Source organism: Elgaria multicarinata, chromosome 3 (assembly GCF_023053635.1).
Source record: "Elgaria multicarinata webbii isolate HBS135686 ecotype San Diego chromosome 3, rElgMul1.1.pri, whole genome shotgun sequence".
Taxonomy (NCBI): Eukaryota; Metazoa; Chordata; class Lepidosauria; order Squamata; family Anguidae; genus Elgaria; species Elgaria multicarinata.
In genome coordinates this window covers 65,611,726-65,625,523 of record NC_086173.1, presented here as the reverse complement: position 1 = coordinate 65,625,523, position 13,798 = coordinate 65,611,726, and the positions used below count along the sequence as shown (strand labels likewise).

General features: G+C 44.8%; 1 protein-coding gene across 2 annotated transcripts in view; it reads right to left on the bottom strand.

Moving 5' to 3' along the window:
• GABRG2 (gamma-aminobutyric acid type A receptor subunit gamma2) overlaps positions 1-12,497 on the bottom strand; it is a 91,216-nt gene extending 78,719 nt beyond the window's left edge. For both annotated transcript variants that reach the window (XM_063120555.1, XM_063120556.1), the window contains exon 1: positions 12,280-12,497. In XM_063120555.1, the coding sequence (XP_062976625.1) occupies positions 12,280-12,386 (107 nt within the window). In that variant the 5' untranslated portion in view covers positions 12,387-12,497. The remainder of the gene's footprint in view (positions 1-12,279) is intronic.
• Between the last annotated feature and the right edge of the window lie 1,301 nt (positions 12,498-13,798).

Genomic DNA, 13,798 nt, shown 5'->3' with positions numbered 1-13,798 from the left:
CCGCAGTCACGTCGAGGCTTCCAGATGACGTTCACGAGGATCCGCCGTTATCCTGCGGTGAAGCCTCTTTATCCCGTCTTTAAAAAAGTGAGTTCTAGTGCGCCTTTTCCTGCCGTCCCGCGCTAATTTGGAGTTCGTGTGGGAGGATGTGAGGTCACTGCGGTCCGCACTGGGCAGGAAAAGGCGTACTAAGGGGAGTGGCCAGTGGCTTCGGTCAAGCCGCCTCCGCCATTTGCGCCCAGTCCGCCAGCTGGGGCAGCGCAGCAGAGCGGCTTTTTTATTATTATTCCTAAGTGACAGTTTGCGCAGGAACGGTGGAACGGAAAAGTGGCTGGTGTGCCGCTGGGGGTGTGTGGGGGATGGGTGGGGAATGTGCGCTTGTTTCTCCTATTTCCACCTCTGCGTGGGTCACTGTTTGGACAGGCGGGCATCCCACAGTCATGGGAAGTTGGTGGCTCCTCGCGGTGGGCAGCCACAGCGGCCGCATAATGGCGGTGCTGTACGCTGCGCCGAAGATGCAAAGGCTAGCGGGGACTGAGGGGGACGGTGCAGGCATGAAGGGCTGTGTGCCTGTTGGTGTGGGTACGAGGCTGGAAGAGGGCACAGCTGTTTCTGGGCTGCTGCCATGGCTACAGCCAGATGTGGGTTGGCTCCGTGGGATGGGGGAGAGGGCACAGACGCAGTCATCGCCACCAACACTTCAGAGGCATGATGGGAGATGTAGGCACAGAGTGCCCATGCAGACGACTGACCTCGGGTCATATGACACACGCCACGACCCCCATCAGGAAGTGACCGCATCAATGTTGACCCTCAGCACCGGCGCTCGCTGGCCGCGCCCCCCGTGAGCCATCCACCAATGGCAACTGGTTCCCCTCTGCCCAGCCTGAGGAGGCTGGTACGCAGCAGCAGCAGCAGCACTTCAGCTGGCACTGCCACTGCCGGTGCCACTGCCGCTGGTGCCGCGGCGGCATCGCTGACGGCTGCGCAAGCGATCGGCGCTGTTTGCGGTCCTCCGGACTTGCGCAAACCGTGCAGCGAGCGAAAAAAAAAGCTGCGGAAATCAGGCCGGTGTGGCTGCGCAGCCGTGCTCGAGGCGGCAGCAGCACAACCGGCACAAACTTCCGCCACAAATCGAAGGACAGTGTGGATGATGAGGCGTCACGGCTGAACGGGAAAATCCGCTTTCACCGCTCCTCAACGACGGAACACCCGGTAGGTCTAGCAAAGCCCTTAGTGTTAAAGGCCTTTCATTCCCACCAAAAAAAAATCTGACAATATCTATCAAAGAGATGCTTCAAAAAAAAGTACAGTGCAACAAACTACAAATGCCATTGAATCTATCTCCTGAAAGCTCTGCACTTTTCTCTTCAATCTCTGGTCTACTCACCATTGGCTCATCTCTCTGTCTGCCCTGCCTTTCTTGATGCTATTTGTTGATCAACACTGATGTCATAATGGAAATGGGAACTGGCTCTGCCCATGGCAATGCCAATTTTGAAGAGGTCTCTGAGGAATTGTCCAGCTTCTCATGTAGTGGAATGTTAAAAAGAATTGTGGAAAACTTAGAATGTAATATGACACAACCATTTTGGTACTTCAAAAATGAGAGGAGATGAAAGGAAGAGTGGGGGGAAGAGATATGTTGCTTCACATGACCATCCCTCCATTTTACTTCCACACACAGTCAAACAAGGTCATTTTGAATAAGTAACATTTCCCAGGATGAATATGTCATTCTCATTAATTCACTTACCAGACACTTTTATATTTAGCAAGACTTGACAAGTTCACATGCTAAAAGACTGGGCAACTGGAAATGCAATTTAGTTGTTAATCCTCAATCTGCCAGAGTAGACTTTTGCTTATATCTGAAGATATCCTGATGCAGATTAGCAAAAGCCTCATATGACCAGAATATACTATTTATATTGTACAACTATAGTGTCCCTACATGTGTATTCTGCATTTGCATCCACAAATGCAGAATCTCATCTGCCACCTGCCTCTGAAAATGTTTCCTGAAAATTAGGAGTCACTGGGTCCCATTTCATTCTCTCTCATTCTCCTATTCCCTTTGTAATGTTTGGAAAAGAGAGAAGAATAGAGGAAGACCCATATATACACAGAAGGAGGCTGGCCACGTGTCCTACTTTATGGATGACAGTCTTCTATTTGAAGACCTGTCGGAACATAGTCATCCATTTGAAGGCATCTTTGCTTTGAAGGCATCTCTGCTTTGAAAGGTTGTCCACAGTCCAAGGCCAGTTTAAAGAGAAAGAACCATAAGAAGGGAAACACCTTGAAGTTGCCCATCAGCAGCCAGCACCTGGAGAGCAGGCACTCAGGCCGCCTGGTCACAATCTTCCCCACCAGAGTGAAATGTATTGTATTAATTATTTCTACATTTGCATCTATCAATATAAATTATTGTATGGAAATTTTATGCAAATCCCTGACCTCTTGGAGAACAGGGAATGACCCATTTCCTCTTTTTTTGGAGATGCATAAGAGGCCACCTAACACATGCCAGCTTCACTTCCAACCTTTGCATGTTCAGTGTGGAAGTCTGAAGGGACATTCTAGAATCCTCCCCACAACTGGTAACCTGGATAACACAGGGCTCCTGATGGTGGGGAGGCATCTAAGCACATTCAGCTGAGCATGCTTAGAATCCTCCCTCAGACCTCTGTGCTATATACACAAAGGTCAGAAGTGGACCTGGGATGCATGGATATGTTGGGGGCAAGTCAGGTATGCACCCTCTCCCCCGCTTAAGCTCATTCATGTTCACCCAATCACATGAATAAGGCTGTGATCTATCTATCTAACCTCTTTGTTCCTTCCTCCAAGGAACATAGACAGTCGTGCTGGGTAACGCTGTCTGATTTTATCCATACAGAAGTGTGAGGCAGGTTCCACTAAGAAATACTAACTCCAAGGCCAGTTAGTAAAAATGCATGGCTAAGGAAAGCAGGTTGAAGTAGAACTGGGCTAAATCCTGAGTTGAATTCTGTACACACAAGCCCCACATCTCTCAAAAAGCTCCCATTTTCATGGATGAGTGGGGCCTGAGAGTGTGTGAAAGTGTTTTGTTTGGTGGGAAGAGGAATGCATCCCCATCGCTTTAGCAACTGAATCATTTATTGCCGCTCATCATGCTGCAATGTGGCAATGAATCCTGAATGCTTCAAAACAAGGAGCATTGGCTTGAATGTGTATCTGGATGTGCAATTGGATGTTCATTTCAATATGCATCTGAGTGTAGGCATTTCCCATCTGTACTATATCCCTTGCAAATGCAGCCACATTCCAATTCATAGTTGAGCACAACTGGAGCTCCATCAGGAGTTCAAAGTGAGGGAGATGTGGTTTCATTTGCAAGGGATATAGTACAGATAGGAAATGCCTACACTCAGATGCATATTGAAATGAACAAGATAGAGCAATGGTCTGATTCAACATAACACATTCTCCAGTGAGGGCAAATGAAATGACATTCCAATTCATACTTCAGCACAACTAGAACTCCATCAGGAGTTCTAGTTGTGCTCAAGTATTGTTCTATCTAGCCCAGTATAGTCGACACTGACTGGCAGCAATGGCTCTCCAGGTTTTCAGGCAGGATTCTTTCCTTGCCCTACCTGGATAGGCTGGGGATCAAACACTGGGACCTTCTGCATGTAAAGCATGTGCTCTATCACACTGAGCTATGGCCCCTGATATTATCACACTCTGTTTAACTCCATGGTTCCATGGATATTTTGAAACTCATTGTGTTATCCATTATTCACTACAATACCATAAGGAAGGAGAAATAAGAAACCTTACTAAAGATAAAAGTGTCTCTGTTACATGGGTGTAAGGCAACATAGTGGGGCCACACACCCTTTTGTCCTTCCCATCTTGTGGAGTTTTCTGTTGCCGTCAGATGTAAATTTTATTTTCAATAGCTACCTCCAGAAAAACAACTTAAAACTCTCTGGGTCTCTACTTTAGATAGTGTGGGGGCTGGCTATTAGGTATAAGGAGGGTTAAACTAAAAATAGACCACAACATTTCAAATAACAAAATTTAAAATTTTAAGAAGAAAAATGTAAATAGAAAAGAGCTTTTAAAAAATCAGAATGGACATGCCCACAAACCACAAAATTACGTGCAATCGTGTAATAAAATAACCAGGGATAAACTGATCCGGTTAAGCTAACTAGACTGTGCCCCTATTTTATCCAGGTCCCTTATCCAAGTAATACCTGACTGTCATTGGTCCAGCTCTCTCACTCAGTTTTCCAGCTCTGAGTCTTTTTTCCAATACTCTACTGTCCTTTGGGCTTGTCTCCCTCCCTTCCTTCTCTTGCTCTCTTCTTCTATGCCTTAGACTTTTAAATCTTATAATTCCCCCCCCCCTCTCTCTCTCCAACTTCAACCAACTGGAGTGTAGTTTCTTGTTCATCTCTGCCAGCTAAGTTTCTCTTTCCTGATTTGAAACTTCTTTTCTCTCTTCCTCTGACCTTCTGTTGAACTTTATAATTTCCTACTTCTCACCACAACTTCCTGACCTCTGTATTGGAATTAAACTTTTCACCTGTACACTATTAACCTTTTGGCTGAAATTGACTAGCATGTATACACAAAAGATTTAACTTCATAATATCCTAAACTGAACTAAATACAAAAACGCAGGACAGTTCTGCTCCTTCACAGTGGCACAGAAGTCCCACAGCTCAGGAGAACACTAACTTTAAGGTGGATTCCTGCATTGAGCACGAAGTTGGACTCGATGACCCCGCCCAACTCTACTATTCTATGCTTCTATGACTACAAAAAGGTGAAAAAACATGGGAAGGCTATTTTTAATAGTGCTTTTGGCACCCCTCAAAAGCACATGTTTTTAGCTTCAGAAGTATTAAAGAATAAACATTTATCACAGCTCTACTTTGAACCAGGGTTTCTAACATCCAGCTAAGTACTATAGGCACTATAAATTAAGATGTGGCTAGTAAATGATCAAGGCTTATGGCATATATTTTAGAGAAAATGAATGAATGAATGAATAATTTTGTTTTCATAGGTAAGTGGTCGTTTAATTTGTGGGATTGGGACAGTATGTATTTGAATGCTTTCATCATTTCAGAGTTCAATGTTATGCTTTAGTTTTAAAATTCTTCTGTTCTGAGACTTTTGATGTTGTTCGTTTTGTTTGATTATATAGAAATATAATAAACAAAATAAACAAATAGCTGAAGCTCTCTCAGCAGTTCACAAACCAAGTCTTTATACCACATGCCACAATAACACAAAACAAAAACATTAAAAAGTTTAAAACAGAATAAGACTAGAGTAAAGACCAAGATAAAAGTCAGAAACAGTGCAAATATCTTAAAATATAGTAACACACATATATTTTAATTGAAGGACTAAAAAACCTGGGAAAATAAAAAAGGTCTTCATGTGTTGCCGAAAATATTGCAATGTAGGTGCCAGTTAAGCCTCCCGTGAGAAGGCATTTCACAACCAGATTAGCACCACTGGAAAAGGCCCTCTCTTTAGTAGCTATCCTCCTCATTTCATTTGGCAGGAGCACCCAGAGAAGAATCTCTGAAGGATGACCTTCAGTTCCAGGCAGGTAAGGACATAAGAAGAGCTATGCTGGATCAGACCGAGGCTCCATTCTCTGTTCATATAGTGGCCGACCAGCTGTTGAGCTGGAGCCGACAAGCACAACATGGTGCAGTGCAACAACGTCTTCCCACCCATGTTCCCAACAACTGGTGTATATAGGCTTACTGCCTCTGATACTTAGGGGAAGATCCATCAGGTAGCCTAGCCTCAAGCCGTTTATAAATGTTAATACCAGGACTTTGTATTGGGCCCGAAATTGCATTGGATTGAAAGACAGTGCAGGTCACAAAGCTCTGGTATAATGTAATCATATTGACCAGTCTCCATTAACAATTTTGCTACCCTAGTGTGGACCAGGTGGACTTTCCAGGCCAATTTCCAATGTGACCCCACATAGAATGAATTGTAGGAATCCAAATGAGAGGTTACCAGAGCATGGATAACTGTAGCTGGGCTATCTCTGTCCATATAAGGGCAAAGTTGGTATATCAGCCTGAGCTGATAAAAGATGCTCTACCACCTGTGCCTCCAGTCATAGTACTAGATCCAAGAGCACCTCCAAACTGATCCTTTAGGGCAGAAGTACAAAAATGTAGCTAGCCTAAGGGCCACATAAGACCCTCCCAAGACCCCCACTACTGAAAAACCATGGCAGCCACAATAGTGGGGAACCCACAAAAGCAGGGAACACACACATGCGAGCACACCCCACTTAGAAAGTGATGTACTAAATGTCAAATGGACAGCTTCCTCCTACGCTCACCCACCTCTGATTGGATGGGGCTCTGTGGAGGGGAAGGCTGCTACTGGGGCCTTGATAGACCAGATGGGCAGGCCTGAGAATTCAGCCTGCAGGCCAGAGGTCCAACATCCCTGCACATATATAAGGGTCCCTTTCAGCTGAACACGGAGGGTATGATCCCACTACCCATGAATGTGTGAGGGGAACATTTGAACAAGGCTCTGGTAGGAAGAGTATTTCAGCAGATCCCAAGTTACTGTTGGAATGGAGTATCAGGCAAAGAAGCTAGAAATAAAACTATAACAGGGCAGTTTCATCACCTCAAATACATCCCCAAAGAAAAAGCATGTATTCTAGAAAAGGGGCACCACGTAAGCAAGCAATCATAAAAAGCAGGCTGCAGAATGCATGACCTTCCCAAATCCTATTTGGTTCCTTGTAAATATTAAGCATAAATAAGTTTTTGCTAAATTTCAGATGACAAAAGAATTAATCTTGGACCACATATAGTTCCACTTAGTGATGAGCAAACTTACCCCAACACAAATTAAGAACATAAGAAGAGTCATACTGGATCAGACCAAGGGTCCATTTAGTTCAGCACTCTGTTCACACAGTGGCCAACCAGCTGTCGACCAGAGACCAACAAAGCAGGACATGATGCAACAGCACCCTCCCATCCCTGGTCCCCAACAACTGGTGCACACAGGCTTACTGCTTCAGATACTGGAGGCAGCACACAACCATCAAGGCTAGTAGCTAATGATAGCCTTCTCCTCCAGGAGTTGCAATTTGCTCATCATGTTACAAGTTCTTTGGGCCAACACCACTCCATTGTTTTGAGATCTCGTGTATGTATGAATTGTTGTGCGTGTGCTTCAATAAAGTGGCATAATAGCAATGAAATAACTACAGCAGTAGTTGGCATCAAAAGACCAGGTTCTGTCTGTAATGGCATGTGAACTTCATTAAGCTACTGGGCATCTCTGAGGAGGCAAATTACAGGTCATAACTAGGAACTGACTCATTTTCACTTTCAAAACACTCCTTAAACCCTGATGCAATTGTTACAGAATCCCCTTACCCTGGGTGTAGGATCACAGCCTTTCATTCTGTTCAACAGTCCTGTGCACCAGAAGCTGTTTTTGGGTACTATCCTAAGCACATTGAAGCATAATTCATATGTTTACCATAGTGGCATGTAAGCTTCATCCAAGTGGTTAGTTCCCATGCCACACCATAACATTTATGTACAGAAATCATATAGGAGACGTAGAAAGTAAGGGTGAATGACACTGGGAAGCTGATGGCACTTCCACTTCATCAGCTGGTCCCATAGGGTTCTTGGATAATGCAGCATGACCTAGGGCACATAAATGTGGTCACCAGCTGGACAGCAGAAGACACACATCTCTTTCTGACAACTATCTGCCCCTGTTTGCCCAACATAACCCTTCTGTGAGTTCTCTGTACATCTCAGAGAACTCAAGAGGTGGAAAAAGTTTCTAGTTTCATAAGGGGAGCAACTGTGTCACTCCCTACCCATGTGAAGAACTTTGGCACATATGGGGAAGAGAAGGGTCAATCTCAGACTTTTTGCCAAGCTGTGGAGACAAGCAGAGCAAGTGCTCATTGCTTCCAAGTGTCAAAGCCCAGTGTGAAGTGAAATACTGAAGCCACCCACCCACCCCTCTCCTGAGATCTTTGCACTTGCATGAGGACCCAGAAGTGGGTGGGGAAAACTGTAGGGCTGTGGTTTCAGAGGAGGATATAGACTGGCTGATGTCTGCCATCTTTTAATTTGTTTGAAAAGCTAGATGAGTGCTCCTTCACTTGAGTAACAATGAGAAAATAAAAGATTTCAAAGGTACATAAAATAGTGCTGGCATGAAGGGAAGAGCCATGTCACTTCTTGTTATGCCACAGGCACTATTCTATGGATGCCCAACAGCTCATGACACTTGTGTAAACACAGCCCACTCACCATCGCAACACAAATGCTAAAGAAGTTGTAAAGAAATAATATTTTCCCAGATACAAAATATTACAGTTTAAATGCTTGGAAGATTTAATTTCCCAGCTACTGAAATACTAACTTAAGGGAAAGAAGAAGAAGAAACCAGCAACCCCAAAACTGAGTAATAATTGAATTACTTTCACAAATATAAGGGAGCAATCCTATGCTCAAATCACCCTGGCTGGAGCAAATTCCCAACCACAGTGGATTGTAGAAATAAGCCACCAGGGATCTGATATCAGTGCAAAGTCTGGGATATGCCAGTGTAGTGTTATGTTGAAGTATCCTCAGCCGAAATGGGCTGCATACTAGGAACTTGACAGGGTAGGACCAGGCTTAGTCAGAATCCTGAAGTCCCTCAGCCTCTTCCCCCTAAGCTAATGTAAGATTATGATGACAAAAGAGATAGAATAAGCTAAAACACTCTTGTTGAACTAAGAAGAGTGCTAAAAGCCACACACATATCCAACTTTTCCCGCACTGCTACAACGTAGCATAGGATGCCGGCTCACTCTGCATCAAATCACAGTGCATCCACAGCAGTGTATAAACTAAAGGTATGCCAAATGTTCCACACACACCTTCATGGGACTATTCACTTTAGCCTCATGAAAGGACAGCGGTGGGAGGATACTTTGCATTTTGCTTTCTTTTCAAAATCTATTTTTAATGTGTTTTTATTTTATTTTATCTTGTACGCCACTCCGAAATTTTGAATGAGTGGTATATAAATATTGTAAATAAATATTTATTATTTTATTTATTAAAACATTTATATCGCACTCTATATCACAAGGATCTCAGGGTGACGTACAGATAAAATCATATATATATAAAATAGAATAAATATACAATTATAAAACAAATTAAACCATTAATATGTTAAAACCAGTATGAAATTTTAAAACAGTAAAATCCAATTAAAACAAGACAGTGTGCAAGCTGGTTGATTTAGCCATCAAAGGCTGTGTTAAAAAGCCATGTCTTAAGCTGGCGCCAAAATGAAGCCAGTGCCGGCGCCAGTCAGGCCTCCAAGGGGAGCGCATTCCACAGCCGGTGTGCCACAACAGAGAAATCCCTCTCCCACGTCCCACCAAAGCGTATTTCTCCAACACAAATAACCAACATTGTGCAGAGTTGATCGTTTGAACAACCATTGGTTATCATGTCATGTGTCGGGCACTGTTGGCTATTTTATCACACTCATTTGGTTATTTTCAGCAACTACGATGTCCCCAGACAAGAGTGACCAAAGTGTAGACTGCCACTCTAGACCAGCTGGCAGAACTTACTGATGGGACACCAGGAATGGACTGAGAGGAGGAGAGAGAGTGGGGGATGTGTCTATCAAACACACCGTTGACGAATTGTCAACTCGATGCTGGCCTTAATCCACACCACTGTGGATTATAATCATGTCATGTGGGGAGTACCCCCTTGATAATCAGTTGTGGAATTGACTATTAACTCACCATTGACTACTGTGATATCTGAACGCAGGCTCTCTTCCAGGTAGCCATCCCCCTAAGATGTGAGGTGGCATTGAGCAGGGGGTTGGGCTTGATGACCTTGTAGGCCCCTTCCAACTCTACTATTCTATGATTCTATGAGAAGTGGAAATTGGGAAGATGGCTGTTTGAATTGTGGCACCTCATTTACTTCCTGGTAGGGGGGTTGGGCTTGATGACCTTGTAGGCCCCTTCCAACTCTACTATTCTATGATTCTATGAGAAGTGGAAATTGGGAAGATGGCTGTTTGAATTGTGGCACCTCATTTACTTCCTGGTATCTACATTAAAGACTTTTAGAGCTTTGCTCTGACAACAAAAAGCATGTTTGTTAGTATTAAAGAAAAAACCCTCAATTTTGTGCTGATTCTTTCTATGTGTGTTATTTTAAGTAATATGATCTATTCTGATATTTTAAAATACTGTAAAGTTTCAAGATGACTCACTGTATATTGCCTCCTCATTTGCCAAAAGATGAGGTCAACAAGTTGTCAGGATCTGAGAGAACAATTTTCAAACAAAATTGCAGTGTGTAACATGCTTTGTTTAAAATGTATTCAAGTCATAATTTTAAAAGTGCAATTGGAAAGCAATGGTTGCAATCTTTCAAACGTGAGTGGCTTCAACAAGTTTTCCCATGAGCTAAATTGAAGGTGGTGGCAGCTTGAGGCCTACGGCTGTAGGAAGCAGCTGTTTTAGTAAGATTTATTATCAAGACTAATGGAACGGGCTACAGAAACAACCATCACACATTATTTTTGTTTATACATTTTTCTTTTAGATTGGAACTCCTGAGTACAAACATCTTGATCTCCAAACAGGTAAAGGGAAAGAAAGAAAGAAAGAAAGAAAGAAAGAAAGAAAGGTAACAATGACACAAGTACTTCCAAAAATAAACTCAAACAGAGCAATCAAAACCAAAAGCTAGCCCACAGGTTTGTTTAAGGCCCTGATACCTGAATATTCCTATCCATCCCATTATTGGATTTATTACTAAATCAATTCTCTCATTTCTGTTTCAGACTTTCCCACTATTTAGTATGACTGGAATATGAGGAAGAAGAAAAAAAGATTGTAAAACACTTGGTTCACTTCTGCCCTATAAAGTGAAAAACCAAAAGAATGATATGAACGTAACAGGGAAAACAATCATGGGGGTGTTTTCGTTTGTTTGTTCATTCAGGGGGGGGGATCTTGGAAATAAAATAAAATGAAATAAATTCTAACACTGAGACAGCATGCTGTGCTTTGCCCATTTTCCAGACATATTAGCCCTTCTACAATATGGCAGATAAAAGAGAAGTAAAGCAGGCAAGCATCTGCTTCACTGTTGCCAAATATTATAACGAAAGGGAGGAGGTACCTCCTGCCCTCATGCATCAATAGAAGTAGAGCTTGTGTCACTGTAGAGAAGGCTCTCAGGACATGAATGGCTGGGTAGTTGGCAATGCTTTACTACTTTTGACTCCAAACCTGCTAAACGCATCGCCCTCAATTCCAGAGCAAAATGCCGAGTTCAGCAGCTTGGCACTGCAGTGAGAACAATTGCTTCCCATTCCATTCCCCACACTATCCTTTCTCTCCAACCTTATTTCTCTTATGTGCCCTGACATTAAATGCATTTATATGTAACATGATACACACATACATCTTCATACACACAGCTGGTGCATACAGTGTAATTGGCAGTGCCGATGTGAAAGCAATACACCCATTACAACGTCAGTGTAAACATTTGCCTAAGAGAGAGAGATAAGCTGTCATCCCGCGACAGGGGAGATGCTGGTGCCTCTTCCAGGAGCTGTGCATGCCATCACTACAGAACTGAGGAGGGAGATCTGGCCAGGGACAGCATCCCTGTCCTTTGAGGGGTTGTTGGTTCTGTTAGGTGCTCTTGGCCCAGCAGAAAAGACATGCCAATGCAGAACAACTAAAAATAAAACATCTAACGGCGCAGAGTGCTATGGCTGCCTAAAGCAGCACATGCTGTCTTCCCAAGAAGCCTTTAGGCTTTAGTGTAATTCCTTGCACTGAAGCAATTGATAAACGGAAGGGGGGGAGGGAATCCTTCATTGGAATGGTCCCTCTCCCCCCTTCTCCCTCCCCCAAGAAAATCCCATCGACCACCCTTTAATTCACCCTTCTTCCAGGCTTGATAATAAGAAAAAATCCTGCGTTCATGAGGATGATTAGGAATAAAATAGAGTTTGATGGTGTGGCAGCGGGGTGGGGGGAGCCATGGAAAGAACTGAGATTTCTCTGCAGGTCTCCAGCATTCTCCTTCCAGCCCTGTGCATTTATAATAGGCACCTTCTCCCCCCTCCCACTCCATCCTCCCCCCCCCCACAGCCTACCCCAGCCCTCCGTAGCAAACAGAAAGCACAGCTTACCCCTGGATGAGAGAGAAGAGCAGTAGCGCCCGCACCATCATTTTGAGAGAAGATGCTGCATCCAGCAATGAAAGGCTGCCTTGGCTTGGCGGATTTGGAGGACTCATCTCTCTCTCTTCACCCCCCACACTTTCCCGCCCCCTTTTCTTCTTGGTTGCAGACGGATCTGTCCCCTTCTTTATTTAGTGATCTGAAGTGGGGGTTGGGGATGTTCCTGCCCCCCCCTCCCCTCCCTGCCTCCCTCCCGTTACCAGGTCCCGCCAGTGGGATGATACATTGCGCGCGCTCTCCCAGCTGCCGAATTAATATTCGGTGATGTTAGGGAGGGAGGGGGGTGGATTTAAAAAAAATCAGATCTGTACAAACAAATGCCCCCCTTAACGGATACTTCCCCCCCCCTGTCTTCTTTAGAATAAATAAATAAATAAATAAATAAATAAAGGCAGCTTCCAAATTTAGAGGAATGGCAGAACTGGAAGGAAGCGGAGGTGTGTGGGGTGGGGGCGGGCTGGAGAGAGGATGCTCACGTACGCACACTGCTGAAGCGGACAAGGGAGGACGAAACAAGGAAGAGGGGGGCGAATCCGATCTCTCTCACAGACAGCGGGGTTGGGGTGGGGCGAATTTGGGGAGTAGGGAACGAAGGAAGAGGAGACAGAAGACGCAGAGTGGGGGAGAAGCAGGGGAGCTTCTGCCTCGATGCAGATCAAGCAAGCCGGAGGTCAAAGTGGAAACGTACACGGGCTGCCGCTGCCGCCGCCGCCGCCGCCGCTGTTACGGCTGCCGCTGCAGCACAGCTCAACACATGCGTGGTGTCGGCCGGGCTCGGGGTAGTTTCGCCCTCCCCCTTGACGGCACGTGTGCGGGGCTGCATTTGGCAGGCGAGATGGTTTCAGCGGCGATTCCAAAGCGGGAGAGGGGAGAACAGCCCCTTCCCCATGAGCACCTTCATTTCCAAACGAGGGGGCCGATTCGCCAGGACACCCACCCCTCTTTTGCTGAGGATTTGATTGCAAAGGAGGAACGAGGGATGAATGATGATGGCGGTTGCTAAGCAACTCATGCAATGGGCAGGGTCTCCCTCCCTCTCTCTCCCTCTCCCGTAAGCGCCCCACCAAGCAGCACACCATAAAAGCTGGTGGGGAGGGAACCGGCAGTGTAGGGGTCTTTAGGGTGCGGGGTTGTGGAGGAGGAGAGAGAATGCTACAGGGATCTCATTTCCCCCATCTTCTAATACTCAGCATTAAAATCGCACAGGCAAAGGAAGTGTTCTGAAATCATAATACACAGTAGCAGTGTAGCGAGCTAGGCTGGCGTGGTAGGTTGTATCGTGTGATCTGCTAAGATTATTGTAGTAACTGACAAATTTATGGGATGTTTTCAGTTTAAAATAATAAGGAATGACTTCCAGGTAGCAGATGAAAAGCCTGATGCCAACATGTTGAGAGGTTTAGTATGGGCAGCTGGCCAGATAGATTTGCACATGGTGCCTTCAGCATAACACAGTGGAACAAATTTA